Here is a 21963-nt window from a genome sequence, read left to right as displayed (position 1 = left end):
TGATAAACTCCTTATCTTCCTTTTCCATGAAGCGCAACCTTGATCACAAATTGTAGGCCTAGGTGACTTAGAATCAGGTTAATAACAAGTCATTAATATCCGTAGTAGTGTTTGCTGTAATTGATTGCCACAAGGTGGTTTCCAACTTTTTCCTTAGGGTTTTTGACTATTCCTTCCAAATGGTAACGAGCATATCAATTGTAATGAGATGCAAAAGTGTTAAGCAATAGAAACTGAATGGAATGAAATAAGTAGATGCTACATAAATTTAAGTAAATGAAATTGGCTATCCATCACTAATGTATTTTAAGGGCTTTTTAAAATTAATTTCGCTCCATGGGATGGACGTTTTTTTATCATTATGCAGTGCTTATCTCTCATTATCGTCTTTTTATTGCAGGTTTGGATTTTTCCAGTTACTGAACATTTTTTGTTGTTTTAATATTAGGCATTTCGCAATCTAGTTCGTATCAGTTCGTATTGCATCTGATTACGAAGAAATTCTGTGCGCAAAGAATTTTTTTCTCCAGAGAAGGTAGTTCTTTAGCATTAAATGATAAAAACACAGATGTTGCCGAAACAATTCTTGTGTTACGATGCTGGCCATTTGTTTTAATTACTTGTAGTTGATGATTGCGGAAATTAATGAGTTTTTTCCACCAGTAGTAAATTCAGCTTTCCCATCAGAATGTATTTTTGTTACGAGTTTTCAGCTGTACAGAGTGATTTTGTAATCTCAAACTAATAGTTGTTGAAAGAAATATTTATGCCATGGATACAATTGCAAATTTAAAGCATTGGGTCATATTTGCACGTTAAGAGTGAACATTCTTTGCCTGTCGGTATGTCTGTTTCCCTCAGTAAAAAATCTACTGCACATTCAAACAGTCATCCTTATTCAGACATCATTTCCACCGTGGACTTCATTGTCAAACTTTTCCCTTCCCATTCTGTATATGATTTTTAGCATTACTAAAGTAGTACCATGGTAGTATTTCTTGGACCTTATAGTTATCCTGTATAGGGAAATAAGGCAGTCTGCCAAGTCTACTCCCCCCATTGACTTGTTATACTGCAAAATAATGTCAGGGCAGTTTACATCAATCCTACACTTGAGTTTTCTGTCATACCTGGAGACCTTACTGATGGGGTTGGCTTTTGCGAAAGTTGACACAATATTCACAATTTTAGTGTCGTACCACTTGACATAGGTAACCTCACATCCTTCACCTGTGCTTCTTAGCTCTTCATATGAACCTCTACCTTTTTTCATTAAAGCTTTCTCTGCATCCTTCGAATTCTTTATTCCTGGCAAGCGAGGAACCCGGACTGTTCCACAACACCAAATACCCCTGGTAGACAGGTGCTGCATGAGTGGCACAGAGGTAAACCAGTTATCAAAGAATAAAAGATGGTTGCAGTCTGTAGGGATTACTTGAGCCAAATGTAACACACTATTGGCACTAGCACCAAGGTCAGGAACATTTTGGTCATCGACTGGATCAATTTTCCCCGTGTATGGCATAAAATCATAAGTCATACCCTGACTGTCTGCAAGAACCATAAACTTATACCCATATTTATGCGGTTTACTAGGTATATACTGTTTGAAACTACTATCTCCCTTGAAAGGAGCAAGTTGTTCATCAACGCAAAGATTTTGAGTCATCGGGATTTGCTGAAACTTGCTTCTCAGTTTATCAACAAGGGGGCGGACTTTGAATAATTTGTCCCTGTTTCCTCTGGGGTTTGAATCGAGGATGGAATTATCAACCATATGAAATTTGGATTTTATTTCTTCCCATCTGTTACGACTCATAACATCTGCAGCAACTTCCCTAAGAGGACCTAGCTGGGTTGACCAATGCATTCTGATATTCGGAAGTTTACTTATTGAAAAATAGATACTCAAACCCAGCCATTGTTCTAGTTCATTACGGTCAACATTTAGAGGTTTGTTTGGATTTTTTTGAATTGCATAGAGATTTGACTGTGCTACAATAGTGTCCATAATGTCATCATCAAGGAAGTCACACACATACTGAAATGGCTGCCGTAGGTCATCATTGAATATTGGATCTTGGCCAAGATAATCATGTGATGAAGATACCTCAGAATCAGCTACCTTCCATGAAGTACCAGAAAGTTTTGATTTACTTCTTACTTTCCTGGTAGAGGCTCCTGATGATGTTCCTGGCGTTTCTGAAGCAGCACTTATTTCTAGCACAACAGTCTCATTTTCATCAGAGGAATGAGGAGTATCCTCGATTCCAGCATCAAATGTGGATCTATCTTCAAGCACTGGAACTTCATCCTCTTCTAATGAAAATAAATTGAAAATAAATTGAAGATAAACTGAAGACATACTGTATAACTCTGGTTTTCAACTATGTTCCCTCTTCCCCGGTATAGTCAACAGCCCCTTTATTCTACATTAGGCTTGAAAAGTTACCAATAATTTCAAGTACTGTTTACATTTTTTTAAGGAAAAAAAAGCATTTCAAAGATGAGATTACAGTAGTCATTTTACCTTACTCTTTAGAATAAACCTACCAGTCTCTATATCTTGATGAAAGTCTTTGATGTAATAGGTGGATCATTAGTATCATCATCAGGTTCCTCTTCACTTAGTACTTCATTTAGTTCAATTTCCTGAATGCATTCCAAATTTCTGGCAGCTAATTTGCAATCTTCTTCCATAGAAAATAGATTTTGGAATATCTAGACAAAGAGGTAATGTAGATAGTCATAAAAATTGATGATAGTGATGATGGTTAGTATGCAGTGGTTGCAGCGATGATGGTGGTAGTTGTGGCTTTGGTAGTGATGACTGTGGTCGCAATGATGTCAAACAATAATTTGTGTACATAACAATCTCTATATTTGAGTATATCAAGTGATATGTTGTAAGAAAACAAGGTCTTTCTTTGCTATGCCCAGTTGGACTAATTAGGCCTATAATTATCAGTGCTCCGATGTTCCCAACTGACTAAAAGGTCCAGTAATTAAAAAAAACAATAAAACACAAAGCAAATAGTATTTACATGTTATTTTGCATTTATATGTAAGATAATATATACATTTATCAAGAAATAATTTAAAAATAAATCTATTTTACTTTGTATTTCATCCATCATACACAAAAATTATGTTGTATCGAGGATAAAATCAACACATCCTCCTCTGAAAGATTGTTTAGTACTGGTGGTGATGTTGGTGATAATGGGCGGAGTCAGTCAGGAAGAAGCACTAGTAAGAGGACGAATTAGTCCATGTGGGCAGACAGAAGTACCAACCCAAAATAACAGCATTACACGTGTATTTTAATTAGCAGACTAATTCGTCCACTTGGTTAATGCAGGAGAAAAAGGAGATTTGGCTTAATTTGTTAATTGAAGGAAGTTAAACGACCTGTAATGGTGTACATTTAGAAACTTGGTGAAATGGAGGTGAACAATTATCTGTTGTCCAGGTCTTGTCTTTCGTTGTTACCCATGTTCACTTGACCTTGCTCTTATCTGACCTTTTCAAGTAACACTGTTTTACTTCATCTTAATTAAGTCATGGGGCCGCTAAATGTCCAGCGCATGTAAACTCCTTGCGGTAGTCTTTCCGTGGTCTTTGTGTACTGTGAACAGCACCAATGTTAGGTGTAAATAAATGAATTTAAGAGAGTTGAAGACAATTTATGAAGAATAAGAGAGACACCTGGGATGGGATGGATCGATGGAGTTGTGAAAGTAATAGGAGGTGAGCGATGTTTTAATAGAAGGAAAGAAAAGTTTGTTCCATAAAGGCCAAGATAAATGAATGTGAATGGTTCATCGTGGTGTTGATTAGGCTTCTTTGAAATTGGTTTTGGCAGAAAGATTTCATCCCTGACTCAACAGGAAGAGGTAGAAAATGGCAGTATCTTGACTCGCATTTTTTCCCATAGTGGTCTTAATGGGCTTGTCTATTAATGACGAAAAGGCGAGGATTATAGAACAAATTGTTTTTACATTAAACAGTTTGCTTATGGTGGTAAAGAAAGAGATTACTACTACTTGAATCCTGATGATCCAGTTATAGAAAACTGAAGTGTTCCTCCATACACTTTGCTTTGTTTTGAATTGAATTGTTCTCTCTCTCTCTCTCTCTCTCTCTCTCTTCTCTCTCTCTCTCTCTCTCTCTGTATATATATATATATATATATATATATATATATATATATATATATATATAGAGAGAGAGAGAGAGAGAGAGAGAGAGAGAGAGAGAGAGAGAGAGAGAGAGAGAAAGTATAAAATTGAGATTGGTTTTTCTCATATATATATATATATATATATATATATATATATAATATATATATATATATATATATATATATATATATATATATATATATATATATATATAGAGAGAGAGAGAGAGAGAGAGAGAGAGAGAGAGAGAGAGAGAGAGAGAGAGAGAGAAAGAGAGAGAGAGAGTATAACGTGAAGTTATGATCTCAATAAGGTGATTATATCGGTTTTCTCAAAGGAAACACCCTTCTCATTTAGCTTACGTTCATATGAGGTTCTTGCAAAGTAGTACTTTGTGGATTTCTCGAAACACGAAAGGTACAAGTCTTCCGTCGTTACCTTAGAATGGTTCAAATCATTTGTAGTAAGACAAAAACACTTCGCGAGTGTCATTTGAGAAGAGGTCGGAAAACCGCGCATGCCGCCAAGCATGAAACGAGTGTATTGTCGGTAGCATTAAATAGGTCTCGGTTTTTGTCATCAGTATCTATTGCGCTTGCGTTGTTTGGCTTCAGCTGAAAAGAGTTTGTTTCCAGGTTAGTGGTGCTGACTTTTAAGTGGGTTTTGATGCTGATGTATTATCTTGAAAGGTTGGTTTTCCCCTGATTAATCGGAATTTTAATATTTGTATTGCTTTTGCATGATTTAATCGAGTGGCCTTGGAGTTTCATAGACGCGGGAGCAGATTCTTATTGTTTACCTTTGCAGATATTGAAATAGTCAAGGAGTTCATTTTCTTTCTCTCCTAATTCAGTTTTCATTTAATTTCTAAGAAGAAACGAGATTAATCAAAATAGGCTCAAATCCTTTCAGGGTTTGGTAGTTTGAGAGGGAAAGATCGATAAATATTGAAGCGGGCTTGGATAGGGATCTCCTGATCCTAAGAGTAAATGGGAATAGGCCAGTATAGTCATTTTTATTATAATATATATATATATATATATATATATATATATATATATATATATATATATATATATATATATTATAAGTTCTTTACAACATGAATTGTTCCCTTAAACCAGGTAGCTCCCCCAAAAAAAAAAAAATAAAAGACAACGGTCACTGCCGCATGTACGCTTATATTGATTCGTGGATGGAACCCATTTGTGGAGAAACCTTCTGCAACATACGTGTGTGAGAGAGAGAGAGAGAGAGAGAGAGAGAGAGAGAGAGAGACTGTCTCTGTTGTAGGTAGACGAAACACCACTTGCAATTACCACTCGTGATTAGTTAAAGGTAACCTATCAAGTTCTTCATTAATAATTACTCTCAGGATATTGTGTTCAGAGAAAATATTCGTGGAACCAGTATGGTACTGATGATATAGTAATAAAAATAAACGTAATACTTAATTAACCTCCAAGCAAAATGAAAAGTAAATGTAGAAATGAAAAATGAATAAGCTAGGAAACTGCGTTGGTGAATAGGTAATGGACATCGTGAATTACTGTGCAGAAAAAAAAGAAAAAAAAAGATACAGATAAAGCATATAAGAGCAAGTAACTGACATTTTGGTGACAGTAGATAAACAAGTAAAAAATGCACCGCAGTTTCTTCGGAGCAATCGAGTTTTCTGCAGGAATAGTTGCTTCATTTATTACAGAATACTTAAATATCATAATTCATCAATAACTATGTAATTTTTTGCAAATATATTTGCACTCACATTTACAAATATAAAGATTTAATATTTCTGTACTTTTTAACATTGAAATACTATCTAGTTTCCTTAAAAGTAAAGGCAAGAATGCAAAATCCAAGTAATACACACACGTATATTGTATATGTATATATATATATATATATATATATATACACACCTACACGTGTTTGTGTGCGGAGGCCATTTCTTTGCATTACATTGCATATTAAGTTTCATTTTCTTCCTTTCCTGTCCCCTATCACACTGATCCTTTAGATTTTTATTTATCCTTATTGCATTGTTCAGATGTCGTATTCTACAATACACCGATATTTTGATAAAAAAAAAAAGCCACCACATCTTCAGGCATGTTCACTCCGGACTGCATTAGTTCACATAAGAGTCTTTAAACATTCCTTCCCTTCCAATAGAGTTTTCCCATGGATTGCATTGAACACTTCTGTTAAAACACTCAACTGTTTAAGGAATTCTTCGGAAGGAACATGTAGGTCACCTCTGCTGACTAATGCAGTCCACGATTTATCTATGGTATTATTGGGAATTTGGTGCAATATTTCTTCACAATATAGCCACCTATTTAGCGCAGTGCTTCCTCTTCTATTACAGTGCTGGCTGTGTTCTCAATATCAGCATCGTCTAGTTCTGTGTTTGAATCTGTTCCATACACATCATCTTTCTCAGTTACAACTTCAAGATCTCTGAATAGGATACTTGTTAAGCAGACCTCTAAATAAAGTTTTCTGTCATCTGAATGCTGCAGATTACCATCATTTCCAGTCACATTTGTTAGCATATCATTATCATTCAACTTTGCGTTAGTATTAGTTTTATCACTAATGATAGCCATATCTATGCCTAACAACAAACTTCTGAGTCTGTATTTGAAGTCTAGTGGGTTTGTATTATCATAAGGACCATTCATTTGTCTGATACACCCAAACAAATTCTCTAAACAATCCTGATTCAGTCTCTGAGTTAACAGGTAATGAAACTTGAATGAGTCCTTCAACATACTGAACAGACCGATGGCCGACTTTGACGAAAGTATGACATGTTCTGAAATTTATAAAGGCACCTTGTCTTTAGAGATTCAACTTTCATTGCATGCATGCAATCAATAACTTTATGCAGGATTTCGGTTTGTTGTTCCGTGCATGTCCCAAAACCATTGCATATTTTTGTGTCCCCATATTTATGATTCGAGTTCATTACATCGAACCAGTCATTGATAAGCATATAAAAAATGATGTTGGCTTCCAGTCTGACTTTAGCAATCCCTTCTCCCCAAGATATCTTGGAGCACTAGCACATGATTTTGACAACAACTGCACTGCATGCTTGACACATTGCCTTTGTTGCCCACTGACCCTTAAATGCATTTCATTGACCCTATATGCTAAACCATAATCTGAAATACTGGCACTGAGCATTTCACGGATGCTTACATCTGAAACATAGCCTCCATTCTTTAGATAAAATCCTGAATCAATTAGATTATAAGTCAAACCAAAATGTCAAGGCGGATGACAGGATGTCTCATCAGAATGCTTCGTATTCGAATCTAAAAGTTAAGGAAATTTTCCGTTGTAGACATAGGGAAAAATCTCATCAGCTTATAGTAAAGCCTTAATAAGTTCTGTACTGACTGGTGCGAGACCAATCCCTCCACCCACACTTTCGTTTCTTTCTTTTTTTTTTGTCCTTCTTATTAAAATGGTTTACATCTGACTAAAGTCAGATGTAAACCATTGAACCATTGAACGTTGGTTCTCCAAATTCTTCTTCCGTGTCTCTCCCTTCTTTGATGATTCTTTCCATAATCCTGGGAATATTGGTAGCTCCACATTCCCGATCGTAAACTCTCGTCACATTGGTCAAGGGCCCATTGTTTAACTTTTCTCTCGCAAAGTAATTGTGAACGTCGTATGCGACTGACCTGGCAGAAGCAGGGAGAACACGCCTCAGTTTTTTCCGCTTTTTCCATTGCTGAAGCAGGAAGAACACGTCTGGGCGTACTTTCTTTACAGGGTGATTAGAGTGAATGGCAATATACATATGTAAAACGCTGTTATATATAGCCGAAGATGAAGGACCAAACGAATTGTATGACTCTATAATGATAAGAGTTAAATCCTAGTCATACAAGCTGGAATTTCAATCCTTTAAAGACGTGACCCAAATACCCGATAAAATCTTTCAATAAGATCAACTTGGCTAATAGATAGTTTGGAGGCAGTCTTACTCTGGGATAGGTAGCGCAATTAAAAGATTATAAAAGGTTATCTCTTGTCAAATCTCTACAACTGTATACTTAAAATCTGTATACTTGTAAAGGGTCAACCATACCTTTCCCTTTGTGTTTCTTTGAGAGGCTGTATCGTTTTGATGTTAGATATATATATAGATACATATATATATATATATATATATATATATATATATATATATATATATATATATATATATATATATATATATATATCACAAACAATATACGCACACAAACACACACACGCGAAGGTTACTCGATGTCGCATTTAGAAGAAATGGAAACAAAGAAAATCCGGGATAAATACGGAGGAGCAGACACTCCACCTGAGTGCTTAATCCGCCTTTACCGCTGAGGCCTTAGGTCTAAGTACGGCGGTTTCCGTATGGGTAGAATGACCAAAATATTCTTAACTGCGAACGATATAGTCCGGGAGAAACCACCTGTCCCCCGCCTTGACATTTTGGTTTGACTATAGTCATTATCAGTTTTATGAGATGACTATAAATCCAGGTACTCTGGCCCACGCTACCTCAGTAGACGGATGAGTCATCGATAATCCTTTGAATTGCTGACCTTCTCTAAGTGGGTCCCATATCGTTGCCTGAAGCACGATTATGGCTAACTTTACCTTAAATGAAAATAAAAACTAATGAGGTTAGTCTGCTGCAATTTGGTATGTTTGATGATTGGAGGGTGGATGATCAACATACCAATTTGCAACCCTCTAACCTCAGTAGTTTTTAAGGTCTGAGGGAGGACAGAAACAAGTGAGGCCAGAATAAAGTGCGGACGGACAAACAAAGCCGGCACAATAGTTTTCTTTTACAGAAAACTAAAGAGAAAATAATACTCAGATAACCTCAAACATGAAAGTAATTAGGTTAATAATGAAAAATGAATAGTAAAGAATGGTGATTTGTTTCTGCTGAGTGAAAATGATTTGGCTTTGGCGGATGTAGTTCGATTTTAGTAATTTGAATGTTTGCATAAAGGAGAAGCTTTTCGATCTCCATTTTTGGATTCGAGTTTGGTGCTTAGAACGTTTCGAAATTTAATTTTTGAGTGTTAATGTATGAAAACGATTCGTGGGACTCCTTTTGCGTCATTCAGTGGGGTTAAATCTCTTTGAGTTCACATTTTGCCATAACTTGTGTAATTTTCTTTTGGATTTTTCCTTGATTGCTTTACTTCAGGTCTGTACTCGTTATCCCTAATTGCAAATGAATTCTTTTACTTGTTTCCAAGTTCTTTACTGTTTGTTATTTTTATGTATCCGTCAGTTGGAGCAGGTTTTTGCTTTACTGGAGCTGGATAAGTCTCTCTATTTTGTATTCTTCTTTCTGTGTTTCATCATACGTATTCGTATCTTGGATTTCAAACTAAGTGGTCTGTATATCATTATAAAAAATATTTTTTATAATCGTACATCAGTTTTTAGCAAAACACTATTGCAAAATGTCAGGACATTAAAACGTTCATCTTTATGGCCCAGTTGTAATCTAATGTTCGTTGATTTACCTTTGTCTTAGAATGGAACAAAAAATTATAAAAGAAAAGTTCGTTAAGGTTCGGTTTGACTGAACTTAGAAACGTTGCTGGGTTAGTTAATCAGTGGAGAGTAGGAAACAGTCGAAGATACCCATCTGTCATAGTTTGTATCCAAGGTTTTTCTTTTATCATTACATCGCTGGTATATTTTATAGTTTTAGTCTCTTAAAATTTGTTTCTTAGAATATTTTTGGTTCTGACACTTCTGGTAACGGCATTGTTATATAATATACTGTGTGTGTGTGTGTGTATGTATATATATATATATATATATATATATATATATATATATATATATATATATATATATATATATATATATATATATATATATATATATATGTATATATATATATAAATATATACATATGTATATATATACATACATACACACAAACACATACACATATCATGTGCGCGTGTGTTTGTGTGTGTGTAGCTTGGTAAGTTTGTTTGTGTATTTTTCTTTTGGGCTTTATCGTAATTATTCATATCGTTGATTACGAGTTACTGTAATATTAGAAGAAAGAAAATCCTTATAATCGAACGTCAGTTTCCAGCAAAACAACACTAAACTTTCAGTACAGTAAGCATTATATCTTCCTTTATTGCCCAATTGTAAATCGCTGTTGGTCTGTTTACAAAATCACTAATCTTGTCTTCAGAACTGATCAAATAGTTATAAAGGGAGGTCATTTTGATTCGTCTTAGCGGGGTTACATTAGGTAGGAGCTAGTCTAACAAAATAATTTCTTGTATATCGATTTGTTAATGACAGTGTTTCCAATTGTTTATTATTAAGCAATTTAGCTCTTCAGTGAAAACAACTTTTTCGATGTCCAGCGATCTCGTATATTCAAGAACTCTTCTTGAATATACTCTTCTGGAAAATTGATATATTTCTTGTGTTGTCACCTTATTTCCCAATTCTTTGTAGTTTTGGTGGTTCAGGAAAATAGTTTTATAAGGAAAATGTACCGATGTCAGGGTAACTACAAATCGTTCTTGTTTCATGTTCAACTGCCCGGTTCTGTTTAGAAGTATGTGTGGGACAAGGAGAAATTGAATCATTGTATGAAGGGAACTTATCCGTCTGTTCGTTGGTATCTAAGATTTTTTTTCTGTCTTTATGTCATCGTAGTTTTTTTTTGTTTTATTTTGTTCATTTATTAATTGTTTTTGGTTCTTGTGTATGTGTAGTTAATTTAATTTATCTTGAAAAATATCGGTCTGTTTAGTATAGTTCAGTGTCAAGTATTACAAGGTCTTTTCTGTTTCTGCTGTGTTGTCGCAGAAGAAATGACTGTAGAGCAGAATGGTAAAAGGAAATAAACTCTTGTTTTTCAGGATGGCTTTAGCGAAATAGTTATTTTAAGCACCGTTTCTTTTAAGTATGGAACGGCATTTAGCAAGGAATGAAACTGTTTCTCCGTAATATTCAGTGACTCGCTGTCTCTCTCTCTCTCTCTCTCTCTCTCTTGCACAAGATTTCACCCATAGTGACCCTGGTAGTTATGACTCCAGATAACTTACAATCAGCCTTTTTGAAGAATGCTTACGATTTGGAATGCTTACGATTTTCCAAAATGCATTCAGAGAAAATGGCTCATGCTCAGTTATTAGTTAATCATGCAATTATTCCTAAATATTTAAACGAAATATTCATTGGTAAAAAGTCATTTGTAAGGGTCATTGGTTTTGCAGGATGTAATTTATATATGAATATATTTTATTTGACTGAAAACGTTTATAATAAGTATTTAATGAACTGTTCATTGTCGATATTGATTGCAAATGTAAATACGCTTTGGTCGAACTTCAGTTGCAAAGTTCATAGATTTGCATGACACTTTTCATTGCAAGTATTTTTAATGATTCTCAGTCACTAAGAGGATTAGCGGGACTAAACGAACGTTTTTGTAAAATATACAATCGATTCCCGTGTATTGCCCAGGCTGTTGGGAACTGGTAGAATCTAGAGCGTACTGATGGATAGCGTACCTTCCCTATGTATCACGCTCATTTAACTAATATAGTTTTCTTTTTCACTGAAACAAAGGCAGTCAGATTCCGGGACAACACAAACCATCAACCAATCCACGTGGCCGGGGGCAGGGGGGCGGTTTGGGGGGATAAAAAGAGAAAAGAAAAGGTATGGATTTATATGATTATTATCACTAAGCTAGTTTTTTCAGGAAAATTGATAATGATTATAAGGAGATTTGATTCAGCCTGCTTTTGATTTGCATGTGATAAACTTAAGATTTTTTTTTTTTTTTCATAGAAAATTGTAGGTTTTATGAAGCTGAAAGTAACAGTAATCCGTTGATTATATATATATATATATATATATATATATATATATATATATATATATATTTATATATATATAATTTATTTATTTAGTTTTTTAAGGCAACGATAGCTTGTTGTGGAGTTTTCGAAAGAAAATATTTGCCTGACGTGAGATATGTACAGGAGCGTTAGTAAAATGTTTTATATTATTTAGAGTCTATTTCCATAGTAATTAACTAGATTCTTTTTGGCGAGAATCTAGAGAGAGAGAGAGAGAGAGAGAGAGAGAGAGAGAGAGAGAGAGAGAGAGAGAGAGTGAGTTTCAATCGGTTCTTGTACGAGATGCTGAATCCTGCCAAATCCCTGTTCTTTCTTTCGTAATTGGTTTTGCCTTAAGTTTATTCCAAAGCAGTGTTTTAATGTTTTCTAATTTGTTTTGAGATTGTTTATTATTTACAATGTTTTTGTTTTTTATGTATATATAGATATATATATATATATATAGATATATATATATAGATATATATATATATATATATATATATATATATATATATATATATATATATATATATATATATATATAAGTATAATATACACATACATACTGTACATACATACATATACATATGCATATACATACCCCTTTACGTATACATAGTTTCTCTAATCTGAAATTGCAAATTTTTCTTGAAAAGTCCTGTAAAACAAACGGAGTAATTTGAATAAACCCCTACATTTCGACAACTACACATCGACCCGCGTCTCGGTGCAAAATGAGTGGTGTCCTTCAGGCAATGTAGATATAAAAAGGTAAAAAGCTGTTTTAATTGTACTGGTACGGATTTATGAAGATTTTCAGGACGGATTTGTTTTCCTACTGGCTAATTCTTGTGCATTGCTCTTGATAGGAGGTGGATTACATGGATCATCTGGGATTTGTAAAGCTGTGGTTATCTCTTGGAGGAATAGTACTGGGGTCATCTGGCATTGGTCTTATTGGATTATCTTTTTAATGAGAGGATTCAGGAACGTTTTGTCCACCGTGTCTGCCTTCCAGTGCACCTCTGACAAGCGTGATCACCTTGGTTACTGTTGAGCAATTAGTCCCAAATAAAAAACAAGTAAAAAAAATGCACCAAAGTTTCTTCGGCACAGTAGAGTTTTCTGTACAGTGTATAATACTATATGAAACTTTCAGCCACGTCCCATGAAACGGCTGCTCACGAAACTGTTAGCCTCGGCCCATGAAACTGAGCCACGGGCCAGTGTTGACCTGTGTTGTTGGTACCTATAGCGGTGCCAGAAGTACAATTATGGCTAACTTTAACCTTGAATAAAAAAAATACTAGGGCTAGAAGGCTGCAATTTGGTATGTTTGATGCTTGGAGGGTGGATGATCAACATACCAGTTTGCAGCCCTCTAGCTTCAGCAGTTTTTAAGATCTGAGGGCCGACAGAAAAAGTCCGGATGGACAGACCAATAGCCATCTCAGTAGTTTTCTTGTACAGAAAACTAAAAAGTGTCGATGTCTAGCGGTGTCGTGGATTCAAGAAATCTTGAAAATTGCGAGTAATTTCTTGTAATTTCATCTTATATTCTAATTCTTTGTGAGGTTTGTATTTTAAACGGAGCAATTTCTCTCGAGAAAATATGCTGGTGTCAAAGTACCCATGTACTTTGCTTGCTTCAGCAGGAATCTCTCTCTCTTCATATATATATATATATATATATATATATATATATATATATATATATATATATATATATATATATATACATATACCACACTCCAAAAACAAAGGCACTGTGCAAAATGTTATTACTTCCATGGAAGACCTTCAATGATGAAGGTTAAGAAAAGGGGGATTCTTTTTTCCAAGCTTTCAGAATTTAGTCTGGACAGACCAGCAAAACATGCAATGAAAGAGGCAAACAACATAGGTAGAACATCAGATACATCAATCAGGTCCCAGCTTTGGCAAAAGACTACTGGGAAAAGAATCCCAAAATGACTGGGATAAAATGAAATTCATTTTTCACAGCGCAGAAAACCACACGCATCATAGCAGAAAGCGCTCTCATGGCGTGTTCCAAAGAGTCCATGGAAGGAAACGTTGGAAACAAGTTGAGGATTTTACATTTGCCAGGTAGTTTACGAAGCCGTGGATAAAAGTTGAATAAACTTGTGAAAAGGATTAGCCGAGCTAATGAACACCCCGAAGGAGAAAGAATACAGATTTGAAGGTCACGTGGTGGTGACGCATGCAGAACGAGGGTGTGGGTAAGGAGGATAAAGCTTGCTGCACACTGAGCCCGAACGGACGCGCCCGAACAGAACCGAAACGTCCAATAGAAATCGAAAGCATGCATTCTTACCTGACTGCGCACACTGGGCCAGAACAGAACGGAACCGACGCGCCAGAACAGAACGGAACCGACGCAGTATTCTTTGAAAGATATTTTTTCTGAAGCGTCGGTGGCGTCTGACATGCTGCGCATGCGCAGAACGACTGCAGCGGTTGTTTTGGAGAGGGTTGCTGAGGAATTCGGAGGTTAGTGTGATAGCAACCATTGAAGCAGGCAGTGCTGGGTTTATTTCAGTGCATGCTCTAATTAATTACACGCTTAAAAACACGCACCAATCATTAGCAATGACAGATATTGACGAAAAACTCATAAATTATGTCTTCCAATTTGAGATAATTTATAATATTGGTCATCAATATTATTAGGACAATACTAGGAAGGAGAATGCTTGGGAAGAAATTGCCAAATTAATGGAAATGCCAGGTAAGAAAAATCCATTTTAATTAATTGCTCTTATATTTAGATGCACAATAATAAATTACTTTGTCTATTACAATTCACAATGTTAATGGTGCTTCTTCCCTCTGTTTATCATTTCATTCTGCCACTGTACATTACCTTGAGGTGAAATGAAATAGTTTTTAAAGCTATCCCTAATGTCGAATGCCTCACACATAGCATTGCCTCCCACGCCACAAATAGATTGAATTCCCTTAGGTATTTCTTTTTCCTCAAGCTCACCTGGGCCCCAAAGATGTGTATCATCTCGTAGAAAATTGTGCAAACACGTTGTTGCTAAAACAACAGTATCAACATGGTCAGGTGTTATCTGTAGTTTCTGACTAAAAATTCTAAATTTTTTTGTTAAGATGCCAAATGCATTTTCAGAGACACGTCTAGCTCTGGAATGTCGGTAGTTATATATTTTATTTGCTTCATTATTAGCCAACTGAGATCCTGGATAAGGCCGCATGATATTCTTATTTAGTGGGAAGGCTTCGTCTCCGACCACGACATGAGGGAGTACAATATTTGTATTAGGTAACGCTTTAGGTGGTGGAATATTCAGTGTATTAGATAACAAACTTTTACCTAATTTTGAGTCTCTAAAGATGGCACCATCGCTATTTTTCCCATGGGCTCCAATATCTACTATGATGAACTTACAATCAGCTTCTACTAGCGCCATCAGCACAATGCTGAATTCTTTCTTGTAATTGAAATATAGTGAGCCACTATTATTTGGTTTTGTTATCACTACATGTTTGCCATCTATAGCACCTATTACGTTTGGATACTGCCATTTGGTTGCAAAACCTTCTTCTACTTGTACCCATTTCGAGATGTCGGGTGGTGCCATTACTATTGGTCTCAGTTTCTCCCAAAAAGATTTACAAGTGGAGTAAACAATGTCTCGAACAGTTGACTCTCCTAATCTGTAGCTAAATGACAGTGCCCTGTAGGTTCCGCCATGGCCCAGATATCTGGAAAAGAGATACACACACTTTCAGTTGTGAATAAAATAAATAGCATAATTGTATTTTAAATGTATTGCTTAAGCTAAATCTTACTATTTTTCCAGTGCCAGTGTTGAAAAAGAAGTGGGGTTCGTTGAGAGATTGCTACAGAAAGGCATTGAACAGGAAAAAAACAGTGAGTGGCCAGAAAGCAGTTAATGCCGCTCCATGGAAGTATGAGCAACAAATGTCTTTTTTGAAGGTGCATGTACTTCAAAAAAGACCTCAAACAAGTAGTTTGGGAGACATCGGGACGCAGGACGAGAACCCTGACTCAGGAGTAGGAACCTATGATGAAGAGACGTCAGGAGACATCACACCGCATGAGTTACATGAAGAAGACGCTGCCGCACTTTCGGACTCTGTCAGTATTCTCCCCCTACTAAAAGAGCGACTAGGACATCATCCTCAGAAAGAAGAAAGTGCAATACTTCAGCTTCCGCTCACGATATAATTAAAACATACTTTTCAAATAAAAGTTCAGTTAGAGACCATCTAACAGCATACTTTAAAATGGTTGAGGAAACTGTCAAACTTTCTCCCCCCTTCAACAAGTTGAAATAAAAGCTCGAATCAGTTCTTTGCTCTCTGAATATGAATACAAAAACCTTAGTTCACCTCCATTGCATCATATTTCCCCATCACCAACCTTCTCAGGTTATAGTTCAACACCTGTTCCTTTGACATCACCATCGTCACCAGCTTCTGATGAAGCACATTGCCCTTACCCAATACCATCTGCACCAGTTGGAGCTTCATCACAGCTCCTGGCCGTATCACCATCTACTACTGAATACAACCCACATTTCTTACCTCACACATCCAAAACTAATCATAATCAGTACACAAATTTATAAATTTTGTTAATCACATGTTCTTACACTAGGGAGCAGTGTAGCCACTCATAAAATGTGTAACAATAAATATTGTTGAAAAATACAAAACATTGTGCCTACAGAAAGTTATTTTGGTTTGTGTTTGTTAACTATAATAATTGTTTTCACAAAAGGAATTATTGTGAACATTCATTAAGTGTGTAGCAGTAAATATTTGAAATCTAACTTTTTATTACATACCTGAGTGTAACAGCTAGCCGTTCCTCTGTTGAAATACAGCTTCTTAAGTTTGTATCTTGTTTGCATATGTCTGCTTCTATATGTAATAGTAGTTCACAAAATTTTTCGTAGCTCATACGGAAATATTGGAAGAACTTTATGTTGTCCCGTTTTAAATGTGGGATTAATGTTTTATATTCCCCTTCTCCCTCCCTTGATTGGCATATATTATGTATCCACATTGATTTTCTTGCTGCTTTCCCTTCTTCCTCCTCCTCTTCAGCCTTTACTGCTAGACATAGCACTAGCACTTCTTCATCGCTGCTGAGCTGTGAGTCACTCATAATTTGTCGATTATAATGCAGAACACATGACCTTCTACTACCACATGTAACTGGCTGCGTCGGTTCCGTTCTGTGGCTTCTGGCTCAGTGTGCGCGCTGGACGTCGTTTCTGTTCTGTTCTGAGGCTTCGGTGGCTTCGGCGGCGGTTCCGTTCCGGCTCAGTGTGCGGCAAGCTTAAGACGTTGACCATCATGGCCTATACATCCGACCATGCACGTGTTATTTTTTAAATTATTTGATCCATTGAAGATGGAGGCAGACCGCCCTCGGAAAGCTTAGAAAAAGAAAGAATCTAATTTGTTGGACCTGTATCATTGAAATTATATATATATATAAATTATATATTATATATATATATATATATATATATATATATATATATATATATATATATATATATATATAATATATATATATATATATATATATATATATATATATATAATATTATAAAATTGTTTAATAAAAAATCGTTTATTCTCTCTACCTCGGAAACAATGCCGAAGGGAAATTATAATTGATAAGTGGTTCGTCACCTCACGGGCTCGAACTGCCGAACAATGAGAATCAGTGACGTTCAGTGCAAGGCCAACAGAATTTTAACAGGTCGACCCACGCACAGCTTTACTCGGATAGCCGTTATTAATGTGACGTCACTAGGTTCGACAACTGAGACACGTGTCCCCTCTCTCCTTCTCTCTCTTTCTCTCCTTCTCACTCTCTGACTTCTTATTCATAATCACATTTAATTATACTGTTATTATTATTATTATTATTATTATTATTATATTATTATTATATTAATAATATATAATAATATCAAGAGTATAATATTGTTATAATTATTATTGTTATTTTACTCTTGATACTATTATTATTATTATTGTTATTATAATTATACTCTTGATATTATTATTTTTTATTTATTATTACTATTATGGTTATCATTTTTATTATTATTATTATTGTTGTTGTTATTAATTATTACCGTTATCATATATGATCGAGGCGATTTATATTTATATAATGGTGACTTCTCAATAATCATATATGTAAATTTAAGAAACAAAATATGCTAAGGTGCAAAATTGACCAGAAGAGAAAAATTTTTAATTAATTTATTTCATACTATTGCATATTACATATTACTGTACATTACATGTTTTGATATATTATAGCTTATTTCTTTTACTGTTAACAAAATCTATAATTTTTTTCTTTTCTTGCGAGTTTAATTTTTTTCTTTTCTTTCAAGTTTGGTTTTTACTGAATTTTGACATTTTTTTCTGATATTTTTCCTTTCTGATACGTTTCTGTTCAGAATTCTCATTCTGACGAATATGCTGCACTTTATGAAATACGCAATGACATCCCCAGGTAAAGAAACCAAATTTACCATGCACTTTGTCAGTTTTTTTAAAGCATTTTTTTTTACCTTTTTGTGAGGAGTCTCCATGGTAACAGTTAAACAATATTTCCATGGTCTGTAACTGTTTAAAAGTATCCTGTTTTGGTTTTTTTTTTAGTTTCCCTTCACTCCTACATACGGCTGAAAGCCAAGTATTATCATGCTTTGTAACACTGGATCCTAGGAATTCATATTGAGTAAATTTTTTTCACCAAGAAACCCCCAGCATAAGTAGGGGAAAAAACCCCATTGTCCCTCAACACCAAGGTGCTAATCCACAGGTAGTCAATTTTTCTACCTGTGGATTAGCACCTAGGTGTGAAATTTCACACCTTCTAATGAGGTGCTAATTACTTTTCAGAAAATTGACCATAAAGGTGTGAATATAACAAATAGGTGTGAAATTTCACAGGTTCCCACGGTCATGTTGGCGCCATGAAAAAAACTCTGGAAGGAGATTTCAACACTGAAAAAAAAAAAAAAAATCAATGTTCCTCATACTCTACGGGTGTAAAAACCCAGATTTCAACCCTGACCCAATGTTCCTCATACTCTACAGGGGTAAAAACCCAGATTTCAACCCTGACCCCAATGTTCCTCATACTCTACAGAGGTAAAAAACCTAGATTTCAACCCTGTCCCCAATGTTCCTCATACTCTATGGAGGTTAAAACCCAGATTTCAACCCTAAACCCCCCCCATGTTCCTCATACTCTTTGGAGGTAAAGACCCAGATTTCAACCCTGACCCCAATGTTCCTCATACTCTACGGAGGTAAAAATCCAGATTTCAACCCTGACCCCCAACGTTCTTCATACTGTACAGAGGTAAAAACCCAGATTTCAACCCTGACCCAAATGTTCTCCATACTCTACAGAGGTAAAAACCCGGATTTCAACCCTGACCCCAAAGTTCCTCATATTCTAAGGACTTAAAAACCCGGATTTCAACCCTGACCCCAAAGTTCCTCATACTCTACGGAGGTAAAAACCGGATTTCAACCCTGACTCCAAAGTTCCTCATACTCTACGGAGGTAAAAACCCGGATTTCAACCCTGAGCCCAAAGTTCCTCATTCACTCCTAAACGCAAATTTTTAAGTCAAAAGGGTACTCTGAAAATTAACTTAACAAAACCCATTTCAGTCTTAATCATTTATGATATGTGTATATAGATACATAATATTCCATACATAAAGAGGTTAAATGGAAAATCAGATTACATATGGAATTGTTATTATTTTTGTAACAAAAGTCATACAGAAATACATGGGGAATGGTATACATGAATTAATATTCCATACAAAGTCATACAAGAATACACTGGAAAAGGTGTACAAAAGAATACACGGACACGATATACATTCTTTTACAAAAATAATACATCATCGAGATACATTGCTAGTATATACCACACACACATCCTCCCCAGTTTCCTGGTCGAGTGTGAGAGACAATTCATCTAATACATCGAAGCTTTTAAATCTTGATAACAAGTTCTTCATGTATAAATCTTCCACACATCTTTCCTCTAGCAGGGATAAATTCTTTTTCATGATGACCATGCAAGTGATTTTACCAATTTTTTTCATTTCATCACTGAATGTAGATAACAGGTAAATGTTGATTCAACCAGGTCATGTTAACTCGTCCACTTTGTCTGATACCAGCGGGGAAGATAACATATTTGACATAGTCATACGATGATTTAAGTAATTCTTCCTTCAATTTCTTCACTGAAGAAAAAAAGTGGTTGAACCTCATCTGCTTGGTATCCCTGCTCAAACGGTCAGCATGGTCCTCATCTTTGGAATATGCTACACTCTTTTGCGCGTATTCATTATCTTCAACAGGGGCACCGATGCCATATTGGGTTGATAAAGTAGCTATGGTGGGGAGATCTACTTCATCGTCACATTCCCAAGAGGTAATATTTTTGGGCCTTTTCACAATGGCAGGCCCTTCAACACCGCGATTACGAAGACAGGCGTATGTTGCACCAGCTCGAGAATATCGAAAGCTTGCAATCTCAGCGTATGGATAACTTCGAATGATGTCTTCAACCACACCGTAATTCCTGCATGTAACACAATTAGTGGCCACTACTAAACAAGTATTTCTCTTCCTGAACCTATTTTTGGACAAGTTCCCGAAAACTAACTTGCACGAGAGGTTGACGAAGCCATGGGGAGAATGTGCGTCTTAATATTCCAATGGTTCAAGAGTTAATGAGCCACCGAATCCTGCAGTCGAGCTTCCCCGCCCCCCTGACACTATGAGTCATTAAAGATGCTCCCCTTTATCACAACCACTGATTAAACAAGTTGTATCATGCCACCCTCCAAGACTCCCACCTGAAGCTATGAATCACGCTAAAGCCCGACCCACTTTCAAATTGTTATCTCAACTGTGTGATTAAACAAGTTGTATCATGTAAAGGGTTAATCACACGATTAAACAAGCTGTATCATTTTCCCCACATGATAATAAAGTACCCACGCACCCGCCATTTTCTTCCACACACCCGCCATTTTCTTTTTCGCATGTCCTACCATCTTCCCACCACTACCTCCTCTTTTCACTGCATTACACCATGCTTCTAAAAATAAAACTAAGTATACTACAAAAAATACAAAATTGCCCACTAAGTCAAGGTGAAACGCCCTCGTTTCACAGAAGGAGGAAGAGGAGGAGGATTGGGTGAATCCATTTCCCGACGAGGTAAAAGAGATGCCAATGACGATGAAGAGAGAGTTGATTTTACATCCCCTACTTTACTGTGCTCTCTTCACCGTTTTGAACACCCTTTTACACGAGGGAAATGATGTGAAGATGGGTGTAGGGATGGAGGAGGAGGAGCAGGAACTCTCGAGGTGCTAGGAATAGCGGGTGGAATGTTAGACGCACAGGGTGCTGCTGCTGGCACCACCCCTCTATCACCTCTAGTTCCTCCTCCTCCTCCTCCTCCTCCAACACACCCTCCACCCTCCTCCACCCCAATGTCTGGATGGCCATACGCCAACGATTTATACGGTGTCACATAATATCTCTTATTCTCTAAAGGACATAGAGACATAATATCTCTTATCCTCTAAAGGACATAGAGACACCTTTCGCCGTCTCGTATGACACATCGTACCTCCTACTCTTTGAAAACTGTGCACACGAGTATAAGTGATCTCATTCTTCTCGATCACTTCTTGATACTGTTCATGTGGAATGGTCTTTTGCCGTCATCTTTGTATACCTTTCAAGGTGTTACTACG

General features: G+C 36.0%; 1 protein-coding gene and 1 long non-coding RNA gene across 2 annotated transcripts in view; one reads left to right on the top strand and one right to left on the bottom strand.

Annotated features, from left to right (window-relative positions):
• LOC136855135 (uncharacterized) overlaps nucleotides 1-17487 on the top strand; it is a 65998-nt gene extending 48511 nt beyond the window's left edge. Inside the window, exon 3 of the long non-coding RNA XR_010857920.1 lies at nucleotides 15958-17487. This is a non-coding gene — a long non-coding RNA (uncharacterized lncRNA). The remainder of the gene's footprint in view (nucleotides 1-15957) is intronic.
• On the bottom strand, nucleotides 899-2483 carry LOC136854702 (piggyBac transposable element-derived protein 3-like). Its single transcript, XM_067131288.1, has one exon. It carries the CDS (start codon nucleotides 2363-2365, stop codon nucleotides 899-901), a length of 1467 nt encoding a protein of 488 aa, XP_066987389.1. The 5' UTR covers nucleotides 2366-2483.
• Nucleotides 17488-21963: the final 4476 nt, after the last annotated feature.

The sequence above is a fragment of the Macrobrachium rosenbergii genome, chromosome 30 (assembly GCF_040412425.1).
Source record: "Macrobrachium rosenbergii isolate ZJJX-2024 chromosome 30, ASM4041242v1, whole genome shotgun sequence".
Classification (NCBI taxonomy): domain Eukaryota; kingdom Metazoa; phylum Arthropoda; class Malacostraca; order Decapoda; family Palaemonidae; genus Macrobrachium; species Macrobrachium rosenbergii.
This window is presented reverse-complemented; position numbering and strand designations above follow the sequence as displayed.

Excerpts from the sequence above, each read along its gene's own strand:
- LOC136854702 (XM_067131288.1), bottom strand. The coding sequence starts at position 2,365 with ATGTCTTCAGTTTATCTTCAATTTATTTTCAATTTATTTTCATTAGAA.